This window comes from Vicugna pacos, chromosome 12 (genome assembly GCF_048564905.1).
Source record: "Vicugna pacos chromosome 12, VicPac4, whole genome shotgun sequence".
Lineage (NCBI taxonomy): Eukaryota > Metazoa > Chordata > Mammalia > Artiodactyla > Camelidae > Vicugna > Vicugna pacos.
The window spans coordinates 46,324,826-46,341,925 of record NC_132998.1 but is presented as its reverse complement, the minus strand read 5'-3'; the positions used below and the strand labels follow the sequence as shown (position 1 = coordinate 46,341,925).

Genomic DNA, 17,100 nt, shown 5'->3' with positions numbered 1-17,100 from the left:
GTTAGAATTACAGTCAGCATAGGTATGTTTGTTCAAAGGGACCCAGCTCCATCAGCTATTCCTGATGACCTAAGATGATATATAACCTAAGCTGGATCAAGTGGTCCCTTTCCTGGGAATCTGGAACTAGAACTCAAAAGGAGATCAATCTCTCTGGATATCTAGACCAGAATATAAACTCTGAAATTGCTGTTGGCCTTTTATTTTGCCTTCTGAACTGGGAAAACAAGAAATCTAGTTTGACGTTAAAAAAAAGAATAAAATGGGTTTGTTAGAAACAATGATGAGAAACTTAGACTACTTCTTGGGTTGCATATACTTCCTGACTCTGACTCATTCCGGAAGTCCAGATTCTGTAAGATATCTATATAATCTTACAGTGAAGTACTTTATTTAGGCTAGTTCCAATGGCCTTTTCTTACTTAAAACAAAGAATCCTAACTAATATGTACAAGAATTCCTTTTAACATTTTCCTACTAGTCGTTGGTCTAATACCAATGGGTAATTATGTGGCTATGAAAACTGACTCCCTTTTATTTTCAAGGGACTCACAAGAAAATAGTTGAGCTGATGATTTTGAGGGTCTTAAGGTACATGAAGATTTACAAATGTGTGTGCAATTATGTATAAATTTGTTAACAATTCTAGAAAAAGGACTGGAATACAGGTTTTTCTCTGTAGAAATAATTTTGTTATACAAAACCATTCCACTGGTGGGTAATCAAAAGAAGGGTATAATTGGCAAGATCTGCTGAATCAGAAGACAAATCTGAAACTGTAAAACAAGACACAGTTCTACAGATGTGATCTCACAGTGTAGAGGAATAGATTTTTTAAAAATCTAGGCTGAATACTAGTTTAGCTTTACATTGAATTAGTTCATTTTAAAATGATTATACTGTCATCAGATGCTGGGCTTGCTTTTAAACTTTCAGTAACTCTTTTCTCATGTCTGCCAAAAATGCTCTCTAGGAACATATAGTCATCAGTATTTTAATACAGAATTTTACATGAATACTTATTATCTTTTCATTTTATTGTTTAAATAAATTCATACTACTCTCTCATGCCTTTTGAAGTTCTCTCTCAACTTCTAGTTTTATTTACTAAAACGTTGAATAAGATAGGGTTAAGAACACACAGACCACTATTTTAGTCTTCCCTCTGGGTTGACACTGAGTGATTTAATCAGTAGGCTGCCGTGTATGTGATGGTTCATCCAGCGGTTAATCCATCTAATCCTGCTAATATTCACGTCAGATTTTTGTCATGTTAACCACAAAGATCTAACAAGAGCGTGTCCAAGTTCTTTACTACAAATCAAGCTACACTAGGTTTCCAACATTTCCCTCATTTGAACTTACCAACTGTCAAAAAAGGAAGTAAAGATAGGTCAACATAGAACTTGTTTTCAGAAAACTCAAACTGGCATCTAGTGATCAGCATAATCTCTTCTAAAACTATCTATTTAATAATGGATATTAGAATTTTGCCAGTTAGACTACAAGACTATTTTAAACAAATGTACATGTAAATTAAATGCTGTGCCATCAGTTATTTCCTTCTTCCTATTCTTGCTCCATTTTACAACCCTTAAAAGCCCTTTCTTCACTGTCTTCAAAAATATTTTCACAAAATTCACGTAACTCTGGGCTTCAGCATTCTTGAGTCTATTCTTAGACATGTGTCCATTTTTTTCAATTCATTCTTGAAACAGATATTCATCATTAAATGTTTTTCATATTCATATAAACCAAGGCAAAAAAGCTCACCGTATAGAAATTGCTTTTCTAGATCTTTCCTTTACATCTTTCCTACTAGAACTGATTAAAATTCTGAAGTTCAAATTGTATCTTTAAAAACTCCTTTACTCCTCAAAAACTACCTGCGTTTTTGGAAATTGCACTTATCTTTTCTCTGAATTTTCTAGAGTTCACTTGCCAAAAGCTTCAAAATACATTCACTAAACCCCTAATTTTCTTTCTTGTTTTAAAACTCTCCCAAGGCATCCATCACAATGACAATCAGTCTTTCCTTATGAAATAAAAGGTTCAGAGAAAAGACTGGCATAATACAGAAATAACTACTTAACCACCAACACCAGCTTCCTTGATTGGCCAAAGACTAGCATTAGTAATGACAGTATCTCTATATGTAATCCCAAATACATAACTGAAGGAACCATTTCAGCATTTTTCTCCAGTTCAGATTCATCTTCATCACTTTTTTCTGCTTGTTGTAAAAGATTCAGAGATGACATAACCCAAGATATTCCCTATTTCCCTCCCAGATATAATCATTAATAGTTGGGGTAACTTCTCCAGATTTTTTTTTTTGTATGCGAACAACATTTTTCCTCAAATGGAATCATACCATATATATTGCCTTGCAACTAACTTTTTGACACTTAATTGTATTTTGAAAGGGAACAATTTATATACCATCAGTCCATTTCATATGTAAGACAAAGACAGACATACTCTCCCTCCACCCCCCCCCCAATAAGATTGGCTTTAACTGTCAAGGGTGGATTAAAAAGGGGAAAAGATGCCATGTTAATTCTGAGTTAAGGTCTAACATATAATACCACTTCCTACTTCATTTAAGCTAAAACAAATCCAATGATGATTACTCAAGGTCAAAGTAACCCACACAACCTCTCTGCAGAGCTGCTGCTTTTCTCATTAATTGTGAAACTTAAAAACAAAACATTAATCTATGTAAACTCTCAAAGCAACTCTATTAATATTTTGAGCAAATAAGAAAAAATATTAAAATACATTAGGCAAACGAAAAACTGTATCAAGGTATAAGTTTCTATGTTAGAACTAATATTTTACCTTTATTTTCCCTGAAAACATAACTTAGTACATTTAGAAACTGAAGAAGTTACAGATTTTGTTGAATAATTACTTTAACTGTACAATTCTTAGCAAAATCAGCATGCTCTGAGAAAATGTACTGTCACCTCTCATTTTAACCTATGACCTCATTTTCACAGTGCATTATTTCAGGCAATAAAAGACTTCTAAGATTGTTACTACCACTCCTTTATTCCTCTCCCAACAGTTCTGTGCTCTACTCCTCCCCATATCGCTAAAAACACATAATATGTCCTCTTCCACAATATCATAAAAATACATTTGACCTTTCTTAGAAGTTATTAATTAATTCCTCTGAACTGAAAGACACAGAAAAACAAACACAAAATTTTGCATGTATTTTTACATAGTTCACCAAAAATCTAAAAAATCTAAGCATGTATCCTTATCCTGTGGTTTTTCTGTAACCTCATAAATTCTGTTCTATTTGGTATTCACACTTCCCAAGAACCAGGAAGGCCTAAGAAAACAGGCTAAGTCCAAGACAAAAAACTCTCCAAATGAGATTTTTATATATTATTTGTAAGTAAGCCATCTCTCCTCCAGGCTAGCTCAACATCCTATACATATCCTTTAGCATACATTTCACACTTGATTGTAATTTCTTGTTTACTGCCTGTCACTCCCAGTAGCATTCAAATATACTCTGTTGCTGACCTACACAGTAAGCACAAAGTATTTACTGAATAAATATATCCTTTGAAAAGCATTCCATTCACCTAGTTGGCAATGCTTCACGCACATCTTTGCTTCTATTTCCCTCATGCCAAACCACTTTCAATTCCTACCAATTTTAATTCTTAAGTAGATGTCCTGAGTCTATCTACTACTTTCCAATCCCACTCCCATTAAGCTAGTTCATTGTCCCTAGACTACTCAACTTCCTCAACTAGTCTCCCTGCCTTCCATCTTGTCCTCTTTTCAGTGCATCCTCCACACTGCAGCCAAAGTGACTTTTCTTAAAGAGAAAATTTGTCTCATTTAACCTGATCAAAATCCTTCAACACTTCTATACACCTCCAGCTCTTTGCACATGCCATTCCCTCTCCCTGAAACAGTTTCCCATACCCCAGCCTCCCTTCACAGCTCTGGCCAACCTTGACTCCCCACTCAGCAGCGCTAAAGGTAACTCTCTCCAGGAAGGCTTCCTTTCCCCACAGTTAAGTAAGATGCACCTTCAGAAACTTCCATACAGCGCTCTGTGCCACAGCCACAACGTATTGTTACACACAACGGACATAAAATGTGTAATTACCTTATATTTATCTAGATATCCAGATACCCTGCAAGCTGTGTTAGGACAGGGACAATGACTGGCTCTCTCTTTTGCCATCATGATGAGCACCAAGCCTAGGCTGGGGTTGGGGGATTAGCAGAAGAGAATTACAGCCTCTGCCAGTGTCTCAATTTTTAGTGATGGACACTAATAAATAATTGCATTCTTTAAAAATATAACAGCTTATTAAAAATTAATTCACTCATTATACAATAATCCATTTCAAGTGCACAATTAAAGGGTTTTGGTGTATTCCAAGTTGCGCAATGTGAATCATCACGATTAATTTCAGACCACTTTTATTACTCTAAAAAGAAATGCTATACCCATTAGTAGTCACTCCCCATTTCCCCGCAACACCTACAGCCTTTGGCAACCCTTAATCTATCTTATGTCTCTATAGACTGACATATTCTGAACATTTCATACAAATGGAATCCTACAATACGTGGTCTTTTGTGACTAGCTTCTTTTTCTTAGCATAATGTATTTAACATTCATCTGCTGTCCAAGTATCAGTACATCAGTACTTAGTGTCTTTTTACTGCCAAATAACATTCCAATGATTTCAGTGACAAAACATACCACATATTATTTATCCATTCATCAGCTGACAGAATTGTGTTGTTCCCATTTTTTAGCTATTATGATAATTCTGCTATAAACATTAATGTACACATTTCTGTGTGAATACGTGTTTTCAATTCTCTTGGGTATATACATAGGAGTAGAACTGCTAGGTTATATGGCAACTCCATGTTTAACCTTTTGAGGAATTGCCAGACTGTTCTGAAAGTGGCTGAAGGTGGCTGCACCAGTTTACATTACCACTCGCAATGTATGAGGGATGTAATTTCTCCATACTCTAGTCAACATTTGTTATTATCTGTTGTTTTTATTATTGCCATTCTGGTGGGTGTGAAATGGTATCTAACTATGGTTTTGATTTCCACATTCCTGATAGCGAAGCAATTTCACTTTACTTTAAACTCCATGAGGGTAGTGTTGATATCTCTTTTGTTTATAAATATATCCCCTAGCACTTAATAGTTCATGGCAGAGTAGGCCTTTAATTCTTTTAAAGGAACATATAAAAAGTAGTATGGATTTGAGAGTATTTCTTTTTCAGGTGTCCATGATAGGAGATATTGATTATATGTCAGAAGTGGAGGGAGAAAACACAAGAAGACCTAAAGCTGTAGTAATTAGAAGATTGATGATGTCAAAAATAAGATGTGGATTATATACCCAGGAGAACAGATCATATGAAAAGACAGGTGAAACTAAGAATGAATGATATGGAAAAGAAAAAAATAGAGATATACATAGAACCCTGGGACATTCTTCTTTAAGGAAAAAAAAAAGATCAGAAAGGGAAACTGATTAGGGGCACTCAGAGAACAATGAGGGGGCAGGGTCATGAAAGACTCAAGACATCTGTTAAGTTACCTATAACTTAAACGTAGCTTTCTCAGCAATGTCTTTCCTGACATTCTACGTTAAGTTCTCCTAATAAAAACTGTCATCTCACCCAATGTCTCTATACTAACTAGATTATACACTACATGTAGGCAAGGACTTCATGCCAGGCATATGGTAAATAATGATTTATGTATTTGTTGTACAAATATCACCAATTTAAATGAACAGCATCATTTATCTATAAATACAAATACTATTTAATACTTTAAGCAATTTATATACAAATTTTATTAACATACAGAGTAATAAAGTAATAAATTAGATTTTCTTTTGGATACCTTAGAGAAGAATGATAACATCATCACATTATGAATCAACAGACGTGTGTCAGCAAGAGTACTTTCAAGGTTAGCCTTCTATATTAGAAAACTTCACTGAAAATATCTTCTGCACAAACAAGCATTGAAACAGCATGTTATTTTGGGCAAAACATAAAACTGCAGGTGAAATCTCTAAGAAATACTCGTAACAATAAAATGTCACAAATGAGCAAATATGTATACTATCCACCATACCATGAGAAATTGAAAATATACTAAATAGTCATCATCAGACGACTGGGAAAACAGATTTTGGGATTTACACGTGTACTCACACATGTACACACAAGCTCACACAGTGGAACCAATATCCATTAATATAGAAATATTTCTAAAAAAACTATAATTAAGAAAGCAGGTTATAAACCAGAAAATCAAATATAATCCCTTTTTTAGAAAATTATATATTGGATAGAGATTGATAAAGAGGGTCAACCAAAATTTTAAATGGGGCTAGCTATCTCCATGCCTGAAAATTTGAACAGAATTTATTTTCTTTTTTATATTTTTCTATGATGTTTTAATTACTTAAATAATTATTCTTCTTCAATTTTTGTTTGGGATAAAAAAACATATAGAATAAACAAACTTGAAAGTAAGCCATGTTTAAAAATAAAAAGAGATGGAGCAGACAAAAAGCAAGAATAGAAGGCACTGAAGGCTTAATAATCACTTGAGACATTTTCATGTATGTCACGTTGAGAAAATCAGAAACTTAGATATTTTGGTGTTAAAAAAAAGATGGCTGAAAGAGTTAAATAGCAACACATTTTGAAAGGGGAAAACTTGAAGATGAGGCAAAATTTTTATGCAGATCATTCCATGTACTTGGGAAGCATACAGAAACTGCTGAACATGTCGTATGTTCTAATCTTTTAAGAAAAGTTATATAAATTAACATATCTTTGAGAAAAACAATAGCTCTTAACAAAATACAGTGCTATGATTTGGCAACAGCAGCATCAAAATCTTTTGTGGAAAACACAAACATCCACAAAAAAAGACCATGTTCAATTCATAAGCTATGTAAGCTACTGACTTGTTTCATGCAAAATCTAGAATACAAACGAAGAGTACCCTAGGTTAATCATAAAGAAATTCTGACGCATACTCAAGTCCAAATAATGTAAAAAGAGACTAAAATCCAAGATGGTCTCCTTATGACCATGTTTCAACTAAGAATAAGCTTTTCAGCAAATATTGTCTAGCAGTGATAGTATTTATCAACCATGATTACTCATGATCTACTTTGTTCACCAGACACATCTCCAATGACTATCATTTTCAAAACTTGAAAACTCTCCTGAATGAAAGAAAGAAAAAAACACAAACTCAACTCAGTGCTGGTGATATTCAAAAGAGCGGAAGCTCCAACAGAAAAGTGCCAGGAATGTTCCAAGCAAACGCAGAAATACTGGATTCAGTTTATAGCCAACTAAAATAAATTTGAAGGCTAATTAAATGTATATACATCAGTTTGTCTACTACGAAGTAAAGGTAATTGACGTGTGGGTGTGTTTTAACATTATTAATCCAGGAAAATACACTTTGCCCCGTGGCTAACTTCTAAAAGGGTATCAATTCACAAAATTTCTCCTCTGCACCATGCAAGTAATTTAGAACATGACACAAACTTCTACAACCTAATTTTTTTGGGGGGGGGTTAGGGAACATGTTAAAAAATGTATTTTCAGCTCATATGAGTTAATAATCAAGTGAAAGTAATGCTTTTTATTCAGTGAAGCTCTCCCTGTGCAGTATCTCACTCAATGCACATAACGTATTTAAATAGATTACTGAAAAGGTGACAGCTGAGGAATGCCTTCATTTCTTTCCATGGTTTCTACTGAATGTCATTTCAGAAATGCCTATATAACACATGACGATGTGGAATGTCTCCACCCATGAAAGAGCATTCGAGTAGAGCAAGCACACTTAGGGCAGGAACACAGAGCTCATCTTTGCCTTTTTATGGTTAGCCAGTACGACAATGAAAAGATAAACAACCAAAATACTAATAAGGTCAGAAAATACTGACATACAGGGATCCATAGTGAACGTGTTATTTAGGGAAAAAAGTCATTAAAATCATTAGAAAATATGGATTAGCTTCTAATGATAGTATGCTAGGGATTTCTTTTCTAAACCAACACCTAATGATTTGTTTAGAGAAATTCATTTTTAAAGTATGTCACATAAACTGAGCAAAATTCTACTTGTATTGGTAATCAGAATACATTTCATTAAAAAAAAAAAGAACTAAGATCCTGATCAATTTTGACCATAATAATGGTTACCTTTACATTATAAGTATTACAAAAGTAAGTTATTGGTATAAGCTATTTTATTAGAACATTTAAAAATATTTATTATATTTACCCACACAGTCATCATTTTGTTATATTTACCCCCACACTGTCATCATTTTGTTCTCTGTGAACTCTGCTCTTCACAAGGTTAGTCTACACTATGTTCATTTTTTCTTTAATTAACAAACATTTACTGTGCACCTGCTAAAATAAAATACAGATACCAAAGGGGATTTAAAGAAAAATGAATCAGATTCCCCACTTGAAGGAATTCACTATTTTGTCTGGAGATAAGCTATACTAACAATAGCAGGTAGTGTATAATGCCAAATTTAGGGTTTAAACAGTAAGTGAAAGAATCACTGTGCACCCCAGTGGTCAACCAAGTCCACATTTTGTGCTTTGAGATGTGCCCTAATATAAATAAACTGGGAAATACATTTCAGAGGAAGATTACATGTGCAGAGGCATATGGAAATATAAATATGAAACCAGCTTTCACTGATCTCCCGAATCTCTTCAGGTAAATTCTTTTTCACTCTTTATTGGGTGATCAGGGACCAGGCACTTGCACCCTGATGATGAGACCAGCTACCACCTGCACGCTCTTGTATCCTGGAGACTATGTATAAGGAATAGAGCTATGAAATCTGTTCATCCTCAACTACTCCACTTGCATGAAAGAGCATCAAGAACATCTGTTGTCAACAGAATAATAATCTTATAGATTGATATATGAGTCCCCACTGTCCTTTGTTTAGATACCACATGTTGTTAAAATATTCTTAATTTCATGAAGTGATGATGGTAGAATGTGATCAGGTTGTTTGTTTTTAATGTTCTAAAATGACAACATGAATATTAGGTCCTCCTCTTTTAGTCACTGAAATTAAAAAAAAAATTTATTGGTCCATGAAATGTAAAATTTCAAGAACCAATGATTTGATGGACAACAAGTAAACTACATTTCAAATGGTGCTCTCTCTTATCACTAAGAAGACGAAAACTATTACCTTTTCCAAGGTAAGATCTGAAATATAATTTGGCTAAATTTTGCAAAATGATGTAAGGAATGGAACAGTCTAATGACTTGGATATTCCTACTAACAAAAGGCTTCCAATTCAAATCAAATATGATTAACATTAAAAGGTTTGTTTTAGTAACTCAGAAGTTAACGCAGGCAACTTTATTAGCATTTCAGACTGTCTCAAGTCCTAATTATAAACACCAATAATCGCTGTACAGAAAGTAAATTTCAGGAGATTAAGCTAAATGGTACTGACAAGCTGGAGCTTTCTTTCTCTCTTTTCTTCCTTCCTTCCTTTCCTTCACTACTGCTGATATGAGTTCACTTATAATTTATATCTTTTCACTAAAGAGTTAAGGGTCTGTGTATAAGGAATTTACAGTAAGTAAGTAAAAATAAAAATGCCTAGAGCATTAACATAAATTGTTATTAGGATAAAGAAAAATGAAGGTGTTTAAAGATTAAATAAACTCTGTCCTAAAAAAAGGAGAGTACTGTTGCTGTTTTCACTTCCTTTGTACTTCCCAAAGCACTTGATCAAACATTATGCATGTAACAGTCAGTCAAAAACAATCTTTGCAGTTCCTAAAATTTAGGGCAGATTCTAAGACTAATTTAGATATAGGATCACGCATTTCAATTACCACAGAAATGCTCTTACAAGTTTTGACTAGCTAAAACAACAGTAGATGAAGAAAAAATGGTGTCTATCGTGTGTTTCGCTTGATTCTTGGCTGATTAACATGGAAACCTCCAACTATTAATCAGCAACCATAATGACTAGGAGACTTAAGAACATTTTCTTCTTTAGTCTTAAAAGAAGGCATGTAACATAGTGTTAAGTTTGGTCTCTAGAATCACATAGACCTGTGTAAGAACCAGGCTCCGCCATTTATTATCTTGGTAACCTTGAGCAAGAAAAAAGGGATTTTGTGAGAATTACATGAGATGCTGGTTATAAAACTACCTATCACAATGTTTCACATGTAACAAATCTTCAGCAAATGTTCACCAGCTAATCTCCCTCCTGAATAACACTGATAAATCATGACTAGTACATATCCAACCACAACTTAGAAGAAACTCAAAATGACTGTGGGAAGGTCTCTAACCTTTCAAAAAGATATACCAAAATGCTAATACTCGATTTCCCAAACGATTGTGGAACCTTACAAACTTTCAAAAGAAAAGTGGGGTGAAAACTGCAATTTTGGGCAGGCAGAAAGGCAACGAAAATAGCAATTTCAGGAAGTGTCAAGAAGTAACATGTTACAGCAGTAACAAAACAATGTTCTGTATCTCACCTCGCCCCCAAAAGTTTCTAAATAGTTATATTTTTAAAATCATCTAACTAGATAGTTTTTAAAGTACTTATGTGAACAGTATTGTAAAATGTGGCAACAAATGGATGATGAAAATAATTTTTCCTCTATTCCATCTAATGTTTCTACCTGACTATACTAGAAAATGCTCAGTCACAGCTTGCAATCACACTGTAGCTGAAGCATATGAAAGATGGTCTTGGTTATGACACTTCAAAGTCAGACCACAAAACTGTTGCCAGGAAGCACAAAGGCAGCAACTGCACAGAAGGTATTATAACAGCAGCAGTGTGGGCACTGGTGCTCTACCAGCACCCCCCATATATGGCTAGGGTTGTCCATTTATTTACAGGAAGTGAGGGGCCAGTTTAGGGTTAGAAGTATTGTTTGTTTATTTTTTTTAAATAGATTTAGGATGATTTCAATAAAAAGTTTTAAGAGCCATCAGCATAAAGTATAGCTATGTAAATAAAATTATGTAGAGAAAATAACTTATAGTGCACATTTTTAAAAACACAGATTTTAATATTATTTACAAGGGATCCAACAGAGTCTTCTAAGATCTTAACATCCCCAACCAAAAAAAAAAAAATTACAAAGTCTATATTCAGTTTTAAAGATATTTCTCATACAAAGCAATCACACTATTCTACAACAGGAGACTCAGTATCAGCTGCTTCCAGTCTCTTTTCCTTTTTGGTGAGAAAACACTTTAAGTAGCCCCATTAGAATACTTTTTAAAAGAGAGTTACATTTCAGATTATGATTCAGTGAACTGAGAAGATTAAGCACTTAAGACTGCACAAGAGTATTCTTTTTACTAACAAGAGGGGAGTCACGTATTTCTCAAAGAAACTTCAAAAGGCTCCCTTAAAAGTTGATTAAATTTCTATTTTAAGAACAGAAGGATAGAACATTAAACTTATCTGCAAGTCTTGTCTGTACTGAAAAGTAAAAGAGAAACTTTATTTTTAAATTATAATAGCATAGAACATAGATTTAATTCTATTCTGTATTCCTCCATAGGACCTAATTCAGATCTTTATAAAGAAGGTAGTAAATTAATTGATGATTCAAGTGAATATTTTTCTATCATTTAATATTTAAACTGGTTTAGGATTTTTTCATAGGAAGGATGTTAATATTAGAAACTTTTTTTTAAATTTCAAGATATTAAAAATATCTGCACAGAAGATCCACAATGAAGTTTTTATTTATTTTATAAATACGCAAGTTCTACTATGTGCAAAAACCATACCCTAAGTGCCTGGGTGTGAAGGTTTTAATGATTTATCTCACAACATAACTATAAAACTTCATATCTATGTATGAGGTAAAAGCTAAATTCAACAAATCTTTAGTGAGCACCTACTATGTGCTAAGCTCTGGAAATACAAAAATGTGGAAGACTGGGTCCTTACAGTCAACCAGGAAATGTAAACAACTTATACACACACACAGTATTCAGTAAGAAGTATTTTAATAGCAGCACAGAGGCAAAATATAAGGTACAATGAGCACCCCAGAGGAGAGCCCTTCAGTCCCACAGTATTATACAAACTCAAAGAACAGAAAGATTCTTTCTGGATGGCAACTGGTTTGAACCACTAGGATTTTTGTTGGCAAAGAGGAGGAAGTATATTCTGGTGGTGGAAAAAGCATGGCCATAGGCATGGAAATAAAAAAAGTAAAGGATATAACACAATGGAGATATATCAGGTATAAGCGAAATGGTGAAATACTTTAAATCTGAACTTATGGAAAGGCATGACACAATCAAAATGATATTATTAAAAGATTAATCTGATAGCAGTATGAATGCTGAACTGGACCAGGGAGAGAAGAGGCAGAGAAAGCAATTAAGCCATTACTATACGCTAGGGATAAAAATAAAAGAGGTATGACCTAGGCTGATAATAAGAGTGGCAAGAAAAAGAACTGATGCCAAAGCAACTGTGAAGACTGATTAGATATATGCAGACAGGAGGATGAGTAAACAATAACTAATATGTTTAAAGCCTGATCTAGAGATTAATGACATCATTATCAGAAAGAGAGGTATCCATGAAAAGAGTAGGCTTGGTGAAGAAAAGTTTCATTTCAGGTTGAATTTAAACAAATTCCTGATATTGATGTAAATAAATAGTTGCTATTCTATGGCAAAGGGGGTGGACCTCTATTTACTACATCACTACTTGAAGATTATTTTTAAATATAAAATCGCAATATATTGGATAGTATTTTATTTTAAATCAACACTGTCATCAGTGGAAAAGTGGAAATGAAGGATTGGAGCTCTGCAGAAATGTGAGAACTGGAAATTGACATGGAAGTCACTGGCACAGAAGAAGTAGACAAGATTTTAAGTAAAATCAAAAGGTTCAACTCAAAACTGTTGGAAGAAATCTCAGTCCTGTATTTTATGCACATAAGTTTCAGGAATAATCAGCAGTAAAACATTCTATAGAAAACTCTATTATTATTCTCCTAAAATCTTTATAAAGTATACTGAAACATATAGATCATATAGTATTAAAACTCTACCAAGTAGCCCTTAAATCAGAGCTGACTATTGCCCACTGATAAAAATGAAAATCTACTCTAGATCTCAGTTCTAGACAGTCAAAAGTTTATATTAAACTTCTACTGTTTTCTATATATTGGAAGGCGTTTGGGGGAAAGAGGCTATTCTAGAGACCAAGACTGGAAATTTGACTAGAAACACTGAATCTTCTATATGGATCACATATTTCTAACCCCTAGTCACCAAAAAAAAAAGTGCAAACTGACTGCCTTTTGTAACTTTTGACAGAGAACATTCAACCAAATAAAGAACCTTTTAAATATAAGCTGTTTATATTAGAAATGGAAGTAAAATTCTAGATTAAGAAGTGTATTCGTGGGCTATAAAGTTCCTAAAACTTTTCTTCTGACAGTGAAATTTGAGACACTTGATCAACACCAAAGATGTAAATGAATATTCCAAAAGACTAGCCAATAATTAATCTGGTAAAAACATTCTAAGTATTCTATGAGCTTTCAAGGGGTTAAATATATATATATTTTTTCAAGGGCTATTAAATCAGGGGGTCAATTTTAGTCTTTATAATTTAAGTATTTAAAGCAATCAGTATTCAAGAGATTTCTGAGCTTAAAATTTTCCTGTGACTCTTTTTAAAAAATTTTCTTTATCACCTTTCACTATCTGTTGCTCTGAATTTGCTCAAAGTGAACTCCTTGTTCTCTGTCACAATGGGAAAAAAGTACAAGAGTTATTAATAAACCAGAAATGAGGATGGAGAAAACATAATAAAAATTTTAATGCTTAATATTTTAAAGACTTTGGCTTCACTGACTTAAGGAGTGTGCAGATAAATTACAAAAAGGTATGCAAATGATTATGCATAAACTTAGAAACTTCTGCTTAAGCGCTTGTCAGCTAAAACAAAACATCTAATAAAAACAACACCTATATAATGGCAAAGTAACTGCTGAATTCAGTTAATCAGGAAGACATTATTAAGTATGATAATTCTCGCAACATGTCCAAATTGAGGGGAAAAAAAAACTGTAAGAAGCCTGTTACGTGTATTTTCTCTCTCTACCTTAACCAATAATAATAAAAGTATTAGAAACTTTCCTCTTCCTCCAGGCCAATACTATTGGGTTCCCCAACAACAGTAACAACTTTAAATTTCTAAATGAGAATTTTAATAAAGCATACTGATATAAACCATTATCCAACTGTATCCTGACCTAAAGCATACAATAATGTCTTTCCGAATCAATTCCATACTAAACCATGTAAATTAATTAATTTGAAAGAAATCTGAGAAGATTCATCTTACATAATTAAATGATCATTTCTAATGTCCATTTTCTTTCATTCTTAACACCATGTTTTTAGAGTTATGCTATGCCTTAAAATAAACCTCAGCCAACTAAAAAGTTTGTTATACATTAGAGGTTCTAAATTAATAGAGAAAAGAGCTAAAACCACGCTACATTTTTACTGGGTACCACATTCTGAATTCCAGATTTGTCCTGCAGTTTGTCAGTCATTATAGTTCATCCAGTCAACTTTGTAAACAAAGGCTATAAGCCAAGTTTGATATGAGAATTCAATTATATAAAACTTAAAACGGTCATCATTCACTAAACAGGAAGCAGTAAAAAGGAAAAATGCCACCACACACCTCTTTTTAAAAGGCAGCAAAGTAATATGCATAAAATATAAAGCCTTAAGTTTCAACCTCCCAAACAAGTTTTTGCTACAGTATTAATCCAAATAAAGCTACTATCTTCCACATACAACCAAAGCAACTTTGAGTTAGTTTATAAGTCCTCTCAATGTAAGGGGAAGCTATTGTTACAAAGTCGTTTCCTAGTAATTTCAAGTTGCCCACTAAGAAAATGTAAAGAGTTTATGTCTTGACACCTATTATCATCGCTGAAAAACTGCTTTTTATGCAGAACTCTACGTGCTTGTGTTGCTTTTGGCCTGTTAAAGGCAAAGCAACATTATCTCTGGATTGCCAATAGTTTCTCCTTATTTGGCTAACATTGAGAGATCCCAATCAGACTACTATAAAACTTTAACATGCACAAAGCATCCATTTTGAGAAAAGTTTGTGGCCAGCTTTCCTTTTTCCCACCCCTAAAAGAAAAATCTGAGCTTGGTAACCGGCTTTAAAAAGAGTGTCTCGCATTATTCTTCTCTTTCTAACCCCAATGCACACCCCAGGACCTGGGGCCAAAGGATCTCTGACACTGCGGCAAAGTCTCCCCGGAGTAAGAGATTCTTCATTATGTTCCGGTCCCGCGGTGGGCAAGCCCTTTAGAACGCTTCCTTACCCTATCCACTTCCATCTCCTCCCTTTCAGCCGGTGCAAATCGGCTAATTACACCCCGTTTTCCCTCCTCCCCAGTGACCAAGAGTAATAAAGGAGAAAACAGGAAATCGTCTGCTCCGGGCATTCGGCTTAGGGCTCTTGATTACTATTATTATCATCATCGTTTGTAACCAAGTCTTAAAAACTACAATAAATCCAATGCCCACCTAACAAGCCAAAGACATCCATTTACCCAAGTGTCCCTAATGCCTCTTGTTAGTCGTTTTCTTCAGCAGCCCCCGTCCTCCAAGTCTGTTACTGACATTGGGGGCCCAACCACAACCCCACTCCCACTGCTCCGCACCTCGACCCCAAATCCCAGACACACGTCCACAAATGGCCCTGGGGCCTTAGCCGACCACAGTCCTTTTTACCCCTGCCCCGGAAATCACCCGGTTCCCTTACTCCACCACCAACTGGTCTGAGGGGGGCCTCAAGCCCAGCGCCCTCCCTCCACCAGTTCTCGCCCTCCCTCCTTCGCGGGAAGCCGCCCCCCTCACCCCACAGCAAGGAGTCTCCCGCCGCCCCCAGCCTCAGGAGGCCGAGAGCGGAGGGGAGGCCTCGGCGGAAGGCCGACGAAGACCCGCAGGGTCAGGAGAGCCGGCGTTGGGGCGCACAGACCTGGTGCAGGGCAGTGAGTCCGTCCACATTGGCGTAATTGATGTCGGCGCCGCGGTGCAGCAGCTTGAGGACCTCGTCCGTGTCGCCGCTGGAGCAAGCAGCCAGGAAGACGGCGCCATCGTCGAACTTCACCTTGGTCTTCTGGCGCTTCACCACGGGAGGCTCGAGGTCCGTCTCGGAGCCGATCCAGCGCTTCAGCTGCTCGTTCCGCTTCTGCTTCGCGTCCGCCATCTTCATCCCCTCTCCTGCCGCCGGGTCTTCTTATCGCGAGGGGGGGAAGGGGGAGGCGGAGAAGGAGGAGAGGGGAGGCAGGGGGTGTGTGACTGTTTCTATGAGTGCGGGCCAGAGGAGGGCTGGGAACCGGGAGGAGACGCTCCAGACTTCCAGTATCCCACAGAGCACTGGGGCGGCGCGCCCGGCCGAATGGACCTCCCTTCCTACCACAGAAGCCCTCCCGCCCCCGGCCCGGCCACCCGTCACCGGCGGCCAATCTAACGTAACTTCGCGAGATCCGGGCAGGGAGGCGCCCTTTGGACACTGCGCATGCGCCCTGGGCGTGCGCCCGCCCCAGGAAGAGCGCTCTCGCGAACTGCGGCGGGGGCGGCCAGGCCACCGGAGGGAAGCGGGTGTGGTCCAGGCCGCCCGGGCTGCGGGGGCTGGGACCAACCTGGAAGGGCGGAGCCGGGGAAGGAAGGTTGTCCTGCCTGGCTGAGGGCTCCTCGGGTTCCGGAGGCCACAGTCAGGCCGTGCGGCGGCTCTTCAGGGCAGACCTGCCTCCAGGGCTGTCTCTGCTCTGCGGAGTCCTTTGCTCAGGGCGGAGGATTTTCCTATTGGCTGCGTTATTTGAATGGAATTGAGGAGAGATAGGTCGTGCATTAAGCGCTTGTGATTTCTCTCGCTAACGAACTCGGATGAACTTACTGAGAACCTTTTAAAAGTGGGGTCTGGGTAGGCGAGGGCTTCGGTG

At 36.4% G+C, this 17,100-nt stretch overlaps 1 protein-coding gene across 5 annotated transcripts in view; it reads right to left on the bottom strand.

Annotated features, from left to right (window-relative positions):
* The window catches only part of PPP1R12A (protein phosphatase 1 regulatory subunit 12A), a 129,325-nt gene extending 112,694 nt beyond the window's left edge, over positions 1–16,631 (bottom strand). For all 5 annotated transcript variants that reach the window (XM_072973334.1, XM_072973335.1, XM_072973336.1 and 2 more), the window contains exon 1: positions 16,134–16,631. In XM_072973334.1, the coding sequence (XP_072829435.1) occupies positions 16,134–16,370 (237 nt within the window). In that variant the 5' untranslated portion in view covers positions 16,371–16,631. The remainder of the gene's footprint in view (positions 1–16,133) is intronic.
* Between the last annotated feature and the right edge of the window lie 469 nt (positions 16,632–17,100).